This window comes from Diospyros lotus, chromosome 12, assembly GCF_014633365.1.
Source record: "Diospyros lotus cultivar Yz01 chromosome 12, ASM1463336v1, whole genome shotgun sequence".
Taxonomy (NCBI): Eukaryota; Viridiplantae; Streptophyta; class Magnoliopsida; order Ericales; family Ebenaceae; genus Diospyros; species Diospyros lotus.
The window spans coordinates 10,574,225-10,590,144 of record NC_068349.1 but is presented as its reverse complement, the minus strand read 5'-3'; the positions used below and the strand labels follow the sequence as shown (position 1 = coordinate 10,590,144).

At 39.0% G+C, this 15,920-nt stretch overlaps 2 protein-coding genes across 2 annotated transcripts; both read left to right on the top strand.

Annotated features, from left to right (window-relative positions):
- Positions 1-824: 824 nt before the first annotated feature.
- On the top strand, positions 825-6,293 carry LOC127787489 (uncharacterized). The gene is made up of 2 exons (XM_052315548.1): positions 825-1,640; positions 5,520-6,293. Exons 1-2 carry the CDS (start codon positions 825-827, stop codon positions 6,291-6,293), a joined length of 1,590 nt encoding a protein of 529 aa, XP_052171508.1.
- Positions 6,294-11,572: 5,279 nt separating this feature from the next.
- Positions 11,573-13,405, top strand: LOC127787487 (protein FAR1-RELATED SEQUENCE 6-like). Its single transcript, XM_052315547.1, has 2 exons — positions 11,573-11,639; positions 12,744-13,405. Exons 1-2 carry the CDS (start codon positions 11,573-11,575, stop codon positions 13,403-13,405), a joined length of 729 nt encoding a protein of 242 aa, XP_052171507.1.
- The last annotated feature ends 2,515 nt before the right edge of the window (positions 13,406-15,920 follow it).

Genomic DNA, 15,920 nt, shown 5'->3' with positions numbered 1-15,920 from the left:
ATATATATATTTTATATATTATAATATATATAATAATTTATGTAATATATATATATAATTATAATATTACAAATACTGTGAGAATGATTTCATATTATATAGCCATACATATATATTACATATATATTATGTTTTTTTTGAATTCATTGATTTAATTCATTCGTAGTATGTAAATTATGTTATTGAACTAGTAATTGATATTATAAATTATATTATTTTTAAATATAAATTATATAGATGTATGTTATTTGATAATATTAAAAAATTATTTTAATTTTTAAAAATATTAATAATTTTCTAATATCTTATATCTAATTAGCTATAGCTGCTGTTATTTGAATAATAGAGTGGGTTTACTGCGCGTGGAGGTATCTTTTGAGAGATGAGTGTTTGGAGGGTATATTTGAAATATGGATTGTTGCAAAAAGAAATCACTCTGGTTGTAAATAGTAAAAATTAAAATTTTACTTTACGCTGATTACGAAGAGTAAAAATTATGGTTGTAAATAGAATTTTCCTTAATAAAATCCTCAACCCTCCTCACAAATCCAAAATGCAGCTCCCAAGCAAAAAAAGCATAATAATAATAAGAACTAATATTAAACATGAACCCAAAAAAAAAAAAAAAATGGATACAGAAAATAGATATCCAAATCTACATCAAATTATGGAAGAGAATAATTAAGGATGAAATCAATGACTAGTAGTTGATCAAACTAAACAAGCATCACTGTAGCCCCTCCAATCAACGTTAGCAGCATGGCGATGGTGCTTCCTTGCATGGAGGCGGGGAGTTGGACGGAGGGGTAGCCGGCGGCGGCGACATGGGGGTGGGAGATGGCGGCGGAGACGTAGGGGTGGGAGATGGAGGCGGCGACATGGGTGTGGGAGGTGGCGGTGGCGGAGGCGACGTGGGGGTGGGAGGTGGCGGTGGCGGTGGCGGAGGCGAGGTGGGGGTGGGAGGTGGCGGTGGCGGAGGCGACGTGGGGGTGGGAGATGGCGGGGGCGACGTGGGGGTGGGTGATGGCGGCGGCGACATGGGGGTGGGAGATGGCGGCGGCAACGTAGGGGTGGGAGATGGCTGCGGGGACATGGGGGTGGGAGATGGCGGCGGCAACGTAGGGGTGGGAGATGGCTGCGGGGACGTAGGGGTGGGAGATGGCGGCGGGGACGTAGGGGTGGGAGATGGAGGCGGCGACGTGGGGGAGGGAGATGGCGGCGGCGACGTGGGGGTGGGAGATGGAGGCGGCGGCATGGGTGTGGGAGATGGAGGCGGCGACGTGGGGGTGGGAGATGGCGGCGGAGACCTGGGGGTGGGAGATGGCGGCGGAGACATGGGGGTGGGAGATGGCGGCGGCGACGCAGGGGTGGGAGATGGAGGCGGCGACGTGGGGGTGGGAGATGGAGGAGGCGGCATTGGGGTGGGAGATGGCGGCGGCGGCATTGGGGTGGGAGATGGCGGCGGCGACGTGGGGGTGGGAGATGGCGGCGGCGACATGGGGGTGGGCGTCGTCGTTGGTGATGGTGGGGTGGCCGTGGGGCATGGTGTGGTAGGGGTGGGGGTGGTGGTGGGTGATGAAGCTGGAGGCTGGGCCATGGACACGGCCATCAAAGCTAGAAACACAGCCACCGCCGGCATGGCGATTCTCAGAGCCATGAGAGAGAGAGAGAGAGAGAGAGAGAGAGATTTGGGAGGAACAGGAAAGAGTGAGGGTGAGCTTTGATATATATAGAGAGAAGAAGAAGAAGAATGTGTAACGTTTGGGTGCATGGAGTTTGTGTGAAATAAGGCAGAATGGATGGCACGTGGCAGAAGAGAAATGTCAAGTGTGGTTCATCGTAATCCTAATCCTAATCCTAATAATAATAATAATAATTGGCTTGGCTGGCTGAGCACTAACTAACCGTGTAAAAGAACTCTTGTCTTTTAAGAGTTGTAGGCAGGCAGCCTTTGTTCAATATTGTTGGTTGCGGTTGACAACGTTGTCTGGCTTGGCTTGTGCCTCCCATTTACGCTCTCAAAATGGAAAATGATATATAAAAATATGGAACCATATATCTATATATATATATATATATCTAAGAAATAAGAATTTTCTACTATATATTAATTACGTACTTTCACTCACACTCTAATTTCACTCTAATATACTTCCTTCCAAAATCCCACATTTTCTGTAATCTAAATGTGTAACACCGAGAATAATTTTGAGAATAAAAATGATGTTTGATAAAGGGCATAATTGGAATTTTGGGAAAAATAAGACTATAGGGCACACTAACACAGCTTTGGACGACCGAATTAATCAGAGGGAGTACCTCGGACCCTAGATAGCCAAGGAAAATGGTATAGTATCGACGAACAATTAAAATTATGATTTTTAATGATGAAAGAAATGAGATCGGGAACAGTTTTCGGTACAGCAAAAATACAGCTGCCAATTAGGTCGTATTACCGAATTGTTATAAACGATATCCAAAAAGTCAAAGGAGGGTATCAAGGACTAGTATTAGATGTATAGAACAACCCTTAAGAGGTTTCAGGTTGAATCGAGTGGATTTGAGGTCAAATAAATCAGTCGAGCCTAAGTGTAATTTTCTAAAAATGCCCGAATGAGGTCAAAACGGTGAATTTTTGAAAATTTCAAGGGAGAAATGAGAAGTTCTAATCTTGTGGGTCTTAGTGGTATAGTTGGATAATTAAGGGGCTTGAGAATAAGGGCCAAAATGTAAAAGGAAATTCAAAGGGGGCCAAATCGCAATTTTTGAAAATCTGCCAAAGCATGGCAGATTTGGCCGAGATTTTGGCCTGATTTTCCGGTGATTTGGGTAGCCTAGGGTCGTCAGGGAGTGGCCTAGGGTGGTCTAGGAAGCGTGGGGAAGAAGCCTTGGCCGGAAATCGGCCACGTGGGGGTCGAATTTGGCTATAAATAGCCAAGGGTTTTGGCCGAAAATGAAGCATCAAATTGCTCGATTTTGAGAGCAAATCGAGGGAAACCAATAAGAGGCTTTTGTTCCTTGAGGGAAGAGGATCATTTCTGGAGATTTTGGGAATTTTTGGGGTAGTTTAGAGGGTGTTTTCGCATATATATACATTCGGCCGTATATATATATATATATATTTTGCGTGAAATACTAAATCGGGTTGTAGAGTGATCGATCAAGCGATCTAATAAGGGGCTTTTGTTCGCAAGTTGATGGGTAACTGATCTGGAAAATTTCATGCCAATCGGAGTTCGAATCGAGGGTCAATTTGATTCGCCGGTGTTCGGTGGCGGGATAGCTTCGGCCGACTGTTTTTGGCCAAATCGGAAGGCTTTCGGTGGTCTTTTCCGAGCAAGATTGGTACCATTGGGATCGACTAAGGGAGAGTAACAGCCTGGTGTCGTCGGTTCAATTTTCAGGTGTACCGTCGCCGGAGAAGATGACCGGAGGTATTTTTGTGTTTTTTTAAATACTGAAAATATAGAAAATTAGATAAAAAATAGAAATAAAGAAATTAAAATTCTATAAAAATATCCAGAAATTCAAGAAAGATAAATAGTTTAATTTGGTGAATTTTTATCTTGGAAATTTCTTGGGGAAATAATTATTTTTTATTTTTGAAATGAAATGTAAATAGAAAATAAATAGGAAGAATTTATTTGATGAGTTTTGGTGATTTTTCTTGAAGTATATTCGAAGTAAATAGATGAGAAATAAATTTTCTCAAGGAAAAGTAATTATGGAAATTTGAGAAAATAGGAGACAAATCTGGAAAATTCCCAGAAAATACCAGAGGCTTATAAATATTGTTTTATGAATTATTATGTAAAAATATTTGAGAAAATAGTTGTGTAGATATTTATTTTGGATTCTTAGAGAAGAAAATAAGAGAAAAATAGGAAAATTGTGAGAAAATTAAGGAGAATTATAATTGTTGGATAAATGTGATGATTAGGGTGCCTTGAGGGTTGAGACTTAGTGACTCGTGCGAAGATCGAAGAAGGCATGCAAATCGAGGCAAACTGCGCTTTTTAAGAAGAATTCGAATTGCGCCTAAAGGTGAGTGTTCTCCCCCAATTTTGTTTTGACTTGTGAGTGGTTCTACCCGAAAAGATTTTAAGCGACATGTGAATGGTTTATTGGGAATGTTCATCCCTATGGATTGGTTTATTATGGTTGTCCAAACAATTATTTACACATGCATTGAATTTCGTACGGTAAAGTGCATACATTGAGATGTTGATTTTATGCATGTTATGATTTTTCGGCGTTGGCTTGTTTTGTGTCGTCCATGTGGGACGTGGGTTGGTAACTTGTGATGTAGCCCAGAGTGACAGCACTCGGGATGCGTACCTAAGATTAATGCTAGGTGACCCACTTGAGACGGGGCTGAGACGGACTTCACCCTACGGGACCCAAGTGGCGGGGCTGAGAGTGGACACCACCCCCGTTGTTGGCTCAAGTGGCGGGGCTGCGAGTGAACACCACCCCAGGTTCCTTTGAGCAATAGCATTAATGCCGAGGTGACGTCGATTCCGAGGATAGTGCTGGTGTGACACTCTTGGGGCTAGGGTTGCGTTGGGTTTTGGAATGCTTTTGAGTTGAAGCGTAAAGCCTAACAATGACAATGGGGTGATTCCCGGGTTCATATGTCGAGGTTGTCCCTCTTAAGCAGGATTGTTTTGCCAATGGGCCGAAGTGGTTGTGTCGCCTTTAGAGAGATTGCATTTTCCCCGGTTAGGGTTAAGTGCTATGTGGGATTCTCTTAGGCTAGTGCATGTCGGGATTTATCGATTTTGTATATGATTTTTCATATCTGCTTGAAAACGTTTTTGAACTCTCACTTAGATGATTCAGCATCTAATTTGGACTATGTCCCTGGAATATTCAAACGTTCCAGGTGAAAGCGGTGGCGCCAAGGGAAAGAATATCATCAAGATGTAGCGGCTATGTTTAGTTTTCGTAGGTTTTGTCCATGGTTACGATGTTCAAAGGTTATGTAATATTTTGATATTTTCATGTGAAACATCGATTTGGTTATTGTAAAGGAATTGTCGGTTATATATCATTGAGATTTCGATCTTGCTTCCGCTGATGTAATTGTTGATACCTGTCTTAGTTTATTTATTATTAAATTTTGATATGCTAAGAAGGTACGATCGGGATTGACGGGAAATGATAATGACGAAGGTATATGTATTGAGAGACTTATGTTGTGTGTTCGATGTTGAAAAAAAAAAAAAAAAATTCTCGAAATCTCGAGTTAACGCTCGTTGTGGGAAAATGGGGCGTTACATTTGGTATCAAAGCGAATTAGCAAAAAACCCCGATTGGAGACTCAGGGGTACTAGTGGAAATAAAGAATGATTGAGTCAGTAACGGTTAGTCTGACGTGACGTAATCTAGCTATTAAGTTAGGTTTATAAGTAAGTGATATGAATCATTAAGATTCAAGTATTAGAATGATTTGGTATTTATCGAGGATTCGAGTATTAGAATCGTTATGGTTCAAGTGTTGATGTTTTCTTTTCCAGATGGAGAGGACTCGAAGAATCCTGGATCTCAATGAGCAAGATGAGGAAAACGGTAGTAGCAGTCATCGTGGTCGCTCAGTGAGTCGCGCCACAAGCAGTCGCCATAGTCGCTCTGCGAATTCAGCTACGAGTAATCACCGTAGTCGCTCCACGAATCGTGCCGCGAGCAGTAGACGACAAGAAGAGCGATCAAGTCCTAGTGAAAGTAGGCTTGATCGAATAGAGCGAATCTTAGAGGGCGTGCTGACACATGTAACAAGGAACGAGCCACCAAGGCACACCCCCCATATGCTGGATCAGTATCGCCGGCAAAGACCCCCGGTGTTTAGAGGAAAAGTGGGAGATGACCCCAGTGCAGCCGAGTACTGGATAGAGCAAACTGAGAAGCTGCTCCAACATCTGCAGTGCAGTAACGAAGAGAAGGTTAACTGCGCTACATTCATGCTCGAGGAAGAGGCTGCACGATGGTGGCAATCAGCCCAACGAGCCCTACAAAGGACACCCAGGCAGGCAGCACAGGATCTAAGGCCGAGACAAGCTCAGGCGATAACCTGGGAAGCATTTAAGGAAGTTTTCAATGCTAAGTACTTTCCCCAAAGCTGGAAGGAAGAGAGAACTTGGGAATTCATGAACTTAAAGCAGACTGACGAAATGTCAGTAACCCAATACGATGTCAAGTTTACCCAACTAATCAGATACGTGCCTATGTATGAAACTGACGAAAGACAGAAGGCACAGAAATTTGTGAGTGGATTGAAAGTGGATCTACAATAAGCCCTCAGCTCATGTACCATCAACACTTACAACGAGGCGCTGGACAGGGCACTGACCACTGAAATGAACCTACTGCGTGTAGGACTGATAAGATCTGATGAAAAGAAGAAAGATTCGAAAGGCACGGAGCATAAGACAGGAGGGAAAAATTTCAAAGATAGCAAGCCGTGTCCCCGATGCAATAAAGAACACCTAGGAAGAAATTGTTCTCAAGGGCATATCATGTGTTTTTCGTGCGGCGAAAAAGGACACAAGGAAAAGGACTGCCCTAAGAAGAAAGATGTATCTCCAATTGGGAATCGAACGGGGATCACATGCTACTCGTGCAATCAACCCGGTCACTACGCTAGTGAATGTCTGAAGAGACAGAAGATGGATCAACCTGGGAAGATAACCATGACGCCAAGACCTCGTACCGGATGAGTCTTTTGCCTAACAAGAGAAAATGAAGAGGTTTACCCTGGCTTGGCAAGAGATGACGAAGAAACCCATCCGACAATGACCAAAGATATGCCGAGTTAATTCAATGTTATCAATTTCTATGCCATCTTGGCAGATGAGTTAGAGTTCAATGTTATCAATTTCTGTGTCATCATGGCATTAGCATTAGAGTCGGTTCGGAGTCAATGAAATGTATTTCGAGGACACAGTTGGAAATAATAATAAGTGTTATGAATTATTTTGGGATTCGTGTAACTGCCTGTTCAAAGCTACAACGGGATATTCTGAAAGAAAAGAAAAAATAAAAGACGTGTCTGGTAAGCTCGGATCATATGGAGATATAAGTTATGAATAATTGCTAAGTGGTACCTAGGACACTTCAATTGGAAGTCATTAGCAAATATCACGAACCAAATTTCGAGGACGAAATTTCTTTAAGGGGGGGAGGATGTAACACCCGAGAATAATTTTGAGAATAAAAATGATGTTTGATAAAGGGCATAATTGGAATTTTGGGAAAAATAAGACTATAGGGCACACTAACACAGCTTTGGACGACCGAATTAATCAGAGGGAGTACCTCGGACCCTAGATAGCCAAGGAAAATGGTATAGTATCTACAAGCAATTAAAATTATGATTTTTAGTGATGAAAGAAATGAGATCGGGAACAGTTTTCGGTACAGCAAAAATACAGCTGCCAATTAGGTCGTATTACCGAATTGTTATAAACGATGTCCAAAAAGTCAAAGGAGGGTATCAAGGACTAGTATTCGATGTATAGAACAACCCTTAAGAGGTTTTAGGTTGAATCGAGTGGATTTGAGGTTAAATAAATCAGTCGGGCCTAAGTGTAATTTTCTAAAAATGCCCGAGGGAGGTCAAAACGGTGAATTTTTGAAAATTTCAAGGGAGAAATGAGAAGTTCTAATCTTGTGGGTCTTAGTGGTATAGTTGGATAATTAAGGGGCTTGAGAATAAGGGCCAAAATGTAAAAGGAAATTCAAAGGGGGCCAAATCGCAATTTTTGAAAATCTGCCAAAGCATGGCAGATTTGGCCGAGATTTTGGCCTGATTTTCTGGCGATTTGGGCAGCCTAAGGTCGTCAGGGAGTGGCCTAGGGTGGTCTAAGAAGCGTGGGGAAGAAGCCTTGGCCGGAAATCGGCCACGTGGGGGTCGAATTTGGCTATAAATAGTCAAGGGTTTCGGCCGAAAATAAAGCATCAAATTGCTCGGTTTTGAGAGCAAATCGAGGGAAACCAATAAGGGGCTTTTGTTCCTTGAGGGAAGAGGATCATTTCTGGAGATTTTGGGAATTTTTGGGGTAGTTTAGAGGGTGTTTTCGCATATATATACATTCGGCCGTATATATATATATATTTTGCGTGAAATACCAAATCGGGTTGTAAAGTGATCGATCGAGCGATCTAATAAGGGGCTTTTGTTCGCAAGGTGATGGGTAACTAATATGGAAAATTTCGTGCCAATCGAAGTTCGAATCGAGGGTCAATTTGATTCGCCGGAGTTCGGTGGCGGGATAGCTTCGGCCGATTGTTTTTGGCCAAATCGGAAGGCTTTCGGTGGTCTTTTCCGAGCAAGATTGGTACCATTGGGATCGACTAAGGGAGAGGAACAGCCTGGTGTCATCGCTTCAATTTTCCGGTGTGCCGTCGCCGGAGAAAATGATCGGAGGTATTTTTGTGTTTTTTTAAATACTGAAAATATAGAAAATTAGATAAAAAATAGAATTAAAGAAATTAAAATTCTATAAAAATATCCAGAAATTCAATAAAGATGAATAGTTTAATTTGGTGAATTTTTATCTTGGAAATTTCTTGGGGAAATAATTATTTTTGATTTTTGAAATGAAATGTAAATAGAAAATAAATAGGAGGAATTTTTATAAAATTCTGGAAAAATTCCAGAAGTATAAGGAATTTATTTTATGAGTTTTGGTGATTTTTCTTGAAGTATATTCGAAGTAAATCGATGAGAAATAAATTTTCTCAAGGAAAAGTAATTATGGAAATTTGAGAAAATAGGAGAAAAATCTGGAAAATTCCCAGAAAATACCAGAGGCTTATAAATATTTTTTTATGAATTATTATGTAAAAATATTTGAGAAAATAGTTGTGTAGATATTTATTTTGGATTCTTAGAGAAGAAAATGGGAGAAAAATAGGAAAATTGTGAGAAAATTAAGGAGAATTATAATTGTTGGATAAATGTGATGATTAGGGTGCCTTGAGGGTTGAGACGAAGTGACTCGTGCGAAGATCGAAGAAGGCACGCAAATCGAGGCAAACATCGCTTTTTAAGAAGAATTCGAATTGCGCCTAAAGGTGAGTGTTCTCCCCCAATTTTGTTTTGACTTGTGAGTGGTTCTACCCGAAAAGATTTTAAGCGACATGTGAATGGTTTACTGGGAATGTTCATCCCTATGACTTGGTTTATTATGGTTGTCCAAACAATTATTTACACATGCATTGAATTTCGTACGGTAAGTGCATACATTGAGATGTTGATTTTATGCATGTTATGATTTTTCGGCGTTGGCTTGTTTTGTGTCGTCCATGTGGGACGTGGGTTGGTAACTTGTGACGTAGCACAGAGTGACAGCACTCGGGATGCGTACCTAGGATTAATGCTAGGTGACCCACTTGAGACGGGGCTGAGACGGACTTCACCCTACGGGACCCAAGTGGCGGGGCTGAGAGTGGACACCACCCCGGTTGTTGGCTCAAGTGGCGGGGCTGCAAGTGGACACCACCCCAGGTTCCTTTGAGCAATAGCATTAATGCCGAGGTGACGTCGATTCCGAGGATAGTGCTGGTGTGACACTCTTGGGGCTAGGGTTGCGTTGGGTTTTGGAATGCTTTTGAGTTGGAGCGTAAAGCCTAACAATGACAATGGGGTGATTCCCGGGTTCATATGTCGAGGTTGTCCCTCTTAAGCAGGATTGTTTTGCCAATGGGCCGAAGTGGTTGTGTCGCCTTTAGAGAGATTGCATTTTCCCCGATTAGGGTTAAGTGCTATGTGGGATTCTCTTAGGCTGGTGCATGTCGGGATTTATCGATTTTGTATATGATTTTTCATATCTGCTTGAAAACGTTTTTGAACTCTCACTTAGATGATTCAGCATCTAATTTGGACTATGTCCCTGGAATATTCAAACGTTCCAGGTGAAAGCGGTGGCGCCAAGGGAAAGAATATCATCGAGATGTAGCGGCTATGTTTAGTTTTCGTAGGTTTTGTCCATGGTTACGATGTTCAGAGGTTATGTAATATTTTGATATTTTCATGTGAAACATCGATTTGGCTATTGTAAAGGAATTGTCGGTTATATATCATTGAGGTTTCGATCTTGCTTCCGCTGATGTAATTGTTGATACCTGTCTTAGTTTATTTATTATTAAATTTTGATATGCTAAGAAGGTACGATCGGGATTGACGGGAAATGATAATGACGAAGGTATATGTATTGAGAGACTTATGTTGTGTGTTCGATGTTGAAAACAAAAAAAAAAAAATTCTCGAAATCTCGAGTTAACGCTCGTTGTGGGAAAATGGGGCGTTACAAAATGTGTCTTTAGCGCTCTCAATTATAATTTATTTATTTTTTGTAAATGTTAGATTCAACCGTACGTTTGTATGGAATATTTACATTTTATTATTACTATTATTCAACTATTATATATATTTTTCATTGCATAATAATCTCTAGGAAGGAAATTAATGCTTTTAGAATTAGCTAACTTATGACATTCTTTTATATTAAATTATATATATATATATATATTTTAAATGTCCATAACTTCGCACAATAATAAGAAGGCATGAAAAGTTTGCTTGCGCCCTCCACCTCCAGTCGGTTTAGAACTAAGATTTTTTTTTTTTTTAGAATTAAAATTTTTCTTATGGCTGTGATTCGTCAACCCTTTTCCTTGTGGACTTGACTTTTAGATTACTAATCGACAGACTATTGAATATAACAGTAGATGCTCTCATATAATGTTACATTCAATAGTCTGTCAACTAGTAATCTAAAAGTCGAATCCACAAGAAAAAGGGCACCATGGTGGGGCGTCCGTATAGAGACGTCATTAAAATAATAATAATAATAATAATAATAATAATAATAATATTACGTTAATTATTAATGTTTTAATTTAACAATATATTCTTAATTTATATATTAATTACTAGTAAGTTATTAAATATAAATAAATTTTATGTTAAATTTAAAAAATTAATAATTGTCATACATTTAAATATATTATTAAATTATAACGTAATATTAATTTAATAACAATGGAGACTTTCATTGTTTCATAACCACAACAGCCAGTCTTTTTAGGACACCACAGAAATACCCTCTACCCCTCCCTCCCTCCCTCCCTGGTTACAAAGCTTTGTTAATTTAATTGAATGGATAATAATGCAATTATTCGATTCAAGATAATATATAATATTTTATCTTGAATCAAAAAAAATGAGATATAAAAAGTATTCCGAATAAAAATATTTTTTATTATATTTGTTAAATTTATCTAAAAAAAGTCATATGACTTTTTATCTTGAATTTTTAGATAAATTTATCTCTTTTTTATTTGAATAAGTTATTTTAGATCTTACAAATAAATTATTTTAGTATAATCATATCTTACTCATTTAAACAAATATTATCTAAATATTTAATATGTCATTAAGATAATATATAATACGAAATTATAAGCTACCTATACAATTCATTATTAATAACTAAATATTCAGAATCTGCACCACTTTAATTCTCAAACAAACAATCATTCATTCTCCATGTATCTATGTATAACAGCAATGGACATGGTGATGGAGGAGTGCAAGCTGGCGCATGGAGTCAGTTGCCTACAGAACACTCCTAAGGGCAACTAGAACGAAAAGGACTAACGATTCTATTGTTTTCATTTTTCATCACACAATTCATACATTTTATTTATTCGTATATATATAACAGCGTTTATAGAATATATGTAAAGTTAATCATCCTTTTTTAGTTTATTAATACCGCGTAAAGATCCCTTTTTTGTACAAAAAACAAAAAATAAACAAGAAAAATCATTCCTGTGAATGTATCTATTTAATTATTCTTATCATCTTTGAGTTGGGTTGGAGCATCATATTGATAGAGTATATTTGTACTTTAGTCATCCGGCTATCTCCTCCTCTTTCATGGCAACAGGCAAGTAGCAACTGTAGGCCTCCTGACATCTGTGGTTGTTGATGGTCGGGATAAGACAAGGAAAGGCGAAAAGAGAAGGAAAATGCTATTTTGCCTGAATTAGTTAACACACAAGATGATCGAAAGGATAAATCGTGATAAATCGCGATATTTTGATGATGTAAATGTCGCGATATTTTGTTAAAATTTTGGTAAAAGAAAAGACAGACTCTTTGAAGTTCACCCCACATTAAGTCTCTCTTTCTTACTATCTCTCTCTCTCTCTCTCTCTCTCTCTCTCTCTATCTATCTTTATCTCTATCTCTCCACCTTGCTCTCCATCAATGGTTGATAGCAAAACGATCATTAAAGCCCTTTCATAGCCAGTTGCTCACAGACGTCGCATGGTGCCGTGTCGCCTTCTCCAGCAAACGCTCACGCCAGTATAACCACCAACAACGACAATGTCGGAGCCATGTTAGTTCTTCCTTTATTTCCTTCGCCTTTGTTTTGTGTATATGGATGCTTGCATTATTTTGTTTATTTCGTTCAACACAGCAAACTCCACCCATCTGTTAATGGATGCCGCATTGTTGAAGTCCGCTTGGATGAAGTCTAGGCGGACTTCATATGGGATGAAGTCCACTGGATATCATCTAGCGGACTTCATCTCATATGAAGTGCTTCATATTGGATGAAGTTCGCCTGTCTGCCCGCTTGAACGAAGCCAAATTTTCAATCTACATTTTTCCATCCCATTTTGATCTGTGATGTTTTGAAATTTGTTTCAATTCTTCTTGCGTTAAATAGGAGATCAATTTTCGTATTATAATGAAGAGGATGTAGTTGTCGAGAACGATGAGATTGAAGTAGGGGTGGACAATGAATGCACATTAGAGGCTAGTGAGATCGTTGTGCCTACGGTTGGGATGAAGTTTAGAGACCACAACAAGATTTTTGAATTTTACAAAACATATGCTTATGGTGTGGGTTTCCCTGTTAGGAAAAGATCTTCAAGAAAAGATGATGATGGTTTGTTGAAGTATGTGACATTTACTTATAGTCGAGAAGGCCGAAGAACTGGGGATACAAGTAGTTTTTTGAGGTCTCAACCAACCATCAAAATAGGGGGTTTTGCTAGGCTGACAATTACGACAGATTTAAACAGAGTATGGCGTGTTACCAAAGTCATCTTGGAGCATAATCACCCTACAAGTCCTTTAAAATCTAGGCTTTATCGATGTAATCAAAAATTGACTGAAAAGGTGAAACGAAAACTTAAAGTCAACAACATAGCTGGTATTCCAATGCATAAGAGTTACAACTCAGCTGTTGTTGAAGCGGATGGATATGAGAATCTTCCATTTATAGAAAAGGATTATAGAAATTATATTGATCAAATTAGGCGATTAAGACTTGAGGAGGGTGATGCAGCTGTTATACAAGCCTACTTTACAAAAATGCAAGCCTAATGTCCTAGTTTTTTCTTTAGTTTGGATTTGGATGATGATTGTCGACTGAAGAATGTGTTCTAGGCTAACAATAGGTTTAGACAAGCATACAAGGAATTTGGCGATGTTGTCACATTCGATACGACGTACTTGACAAATAAGTATGACATGCCGTTTGCCCCCTTTGTTGGTGCCAATCATCATGGACAGTTGACGTTGTTTAGATGTGGGTTAGTATCCAATGAGGATACTAGGAGTTTTGTTTGGTTGTTTCAGACTTGGCTTGAGTGCATGGAGGGTCAGGCCCCCGTTGGTATAATAACTGATCAAGATAGGGTCATGCAAAATTCCATTCAAATCATTTTTCTAAACACAAGGCAAAGATGGTGTTTATGGCACATATTGAAGAAGTTGCTTGAAAAATTTGGGGGCCACGCTCACAAGGCTGCAATTTCTGTCATGTATGAAGTTGTTTACGAATCACAAACCCTTGAAGAATTTGAACGAGGCTGGATTTCATTCATTGACATGTATACATTGTATGACAATGAGTGGTTGTCTAGGCTATTCAGTGAAAGATGTTGTTGGGTACCTTGTTATTTGAAAACAAGTTTTTGGGCTGGGATGTCAACGACGCAACTAAGTGAGAGTATGAATGCATTTTTCAATGGATACGTCACCTCAAATGCCTCATTGAAGCAATTTGTTGAACAGTACGAGTGAGCTTTGAGGTGTAAGGTTGAAAAAAAAGTCCAAGCAGATTTTAAGTCCTATTCACAAATGGTACCATGCGCAACTTGGTATAGTATAGAAAAACAATTCTAGGAGGTTTACACGATCTCAAAATTCAAAGAATTTCAAGAAGAGCTCACTGGAAAAATGTATTGTGATATTATCTCAGCCGAAGTTGGGTGTTATGGAACTACATACGAAGTTGGATAAGACATCATACTCCACGAACCAAGAATGAATAGAAAGAGATTTACAGTTATGTTTGAGGGAGAGAAGTGTCACATTGATTGCAGTTGTCACTTGTTCAAATTTCGAGGGATAGTCTATAGACATGCTCTTTCGATATTGATTCGAAATAGTGTGACATTGCTTCCTGACCATTATATCTTGAGGAGATGGAGGAGAGATGTGCCTAGAGCATATAGAAAGGTGAAGATAAATTACAATGTTGGGTTACCAGTCCATGTTTTGCCCTAATCTCATCCATGTCCTACCTTTCTTGGGCAGTCATGGAGAGTTGCTTATCATTTTCCTCATTTATTTCCACTAGAGCCTTCATGCACTGGTATTGGACAAGCACTACCTTCATCTTTTTCTACCACATGCTAAAATTGCTATGGCCATCAAATTTATCTACTTCCAATTTAGATGGAGCCATATAGAAAAAAAATGTATGAGCAGGCCAAAAAACAAGTTAATCAAGAATTGAACAAGATAAGCAATCCTATCAGACACACTCTAAACTTTTTGGGACAAATTAGAATTTAAACACTGATTTTAAGGAAAAAACACTTTTGGATTTTAAAACAAAATCAAGAAATCAATATAATATTAGGCCAAAACAGAACGAAAAACTTATTAGATGATAAACATAATCAAGAACTTTAGAAAGAGTTAGGGAAAGAAAAGATACAGGAATCAAGCAAATTTGAGCATGCTTTAAATAACTCAAGACAAGGAATTTAAGCAAATCACAATCACACATACACAATTACTGAAAAAACAGTAATGATTATGAAATTAGGGCAAAACAAAACAGATCACAAAATTAGGGCAACTGAAAAAAATTTCTTACCCAATTGAAGATCCGAAAAAGATCTTCGTGTTTACCTTTCTAGATTTGAAACTGTTCGGCCCGGATCTTGAATCCCAAGGGCTCTGATATCACTTGTTAATGTATTAACCCTGTTTAATCGGCCAAACCAACCAAGAGCAAGCGCAATAAAATAAAAACAGACATGAAACCCTTAAAACACAACTCACGCACACAGAATAACAACATAGCGAGATACGTGTTCGGATTCGAAAGAATCCTACACACAGTAGAGGCTTCGCCTCTAGTCAATCCACTAAATAGCTTTCGATTACAACCGGAGTACAAGATCACAACAAGAACAAAACTTATTGCAAATACATCAATTGAAAAACAGAAAACAAAATACAAGAACAAGTATAGTATCTGTTCTATCGATCTCAAAATCGTGTCAAGAATCTGATCTATTAGTTACACCAAATCTCTCATGCCTCAAGCGATTCAACAACATAAATTAAAAGAATACAACCTTACCAAGTGATCTTACCACAAATCGAAGTCAATTGAACGAGAGAAGGATTTACAAGCGAGAGAGAGTCTCCCTTCATGTGCGCCGAACTAGGGTTTCAGAAAATGAGAGAGTAAGCGATCTAATTCAGCTATGGCATGAAGCTGCCCTTATATAGCAACAGGCAACGAGCTGGGCTGGGGTAAACACGCATGGGCCACATGAAAAATGGGCTTGGCTCATAAAACAGATCTCGGCCCAAT

What these genes read in the sequence shown, in the direction of transcription:
- LOC127787489 (XM_052315548.1), top strand. Translation starts at nt 825, where the DNA reads ATGGGGGTGGGAGATGGCGGCGGAGACGTAGGGGTGGGAGATGGAGGC. An exon ending in ACACAGCCACCGCCGGCATG is followed by an intron (nt 1,641 to 5,519) that starts GCGATTCTCAGA and finishes TTTCTTTTCCAG; the next exon opens with ATGGAGAGGACTCGAAGAAT.
- LOC127787487 (XM_052315547.1), top strand. Translation starts at nt 11,573, where the DNA reads ATGGACATGGTGATGGAGGAGTGCAAGCTGGCGCATGGAGTCAGTTGC. An exon ending in CCTACAGAACACTCCTAAGG is followed by an intron (nt 11,640 to 12,743) that starts GCAACTAGAACG and finishes TGCGTTAAATAG; the next exon opens with GAGATCAATTTTCGTATTAT.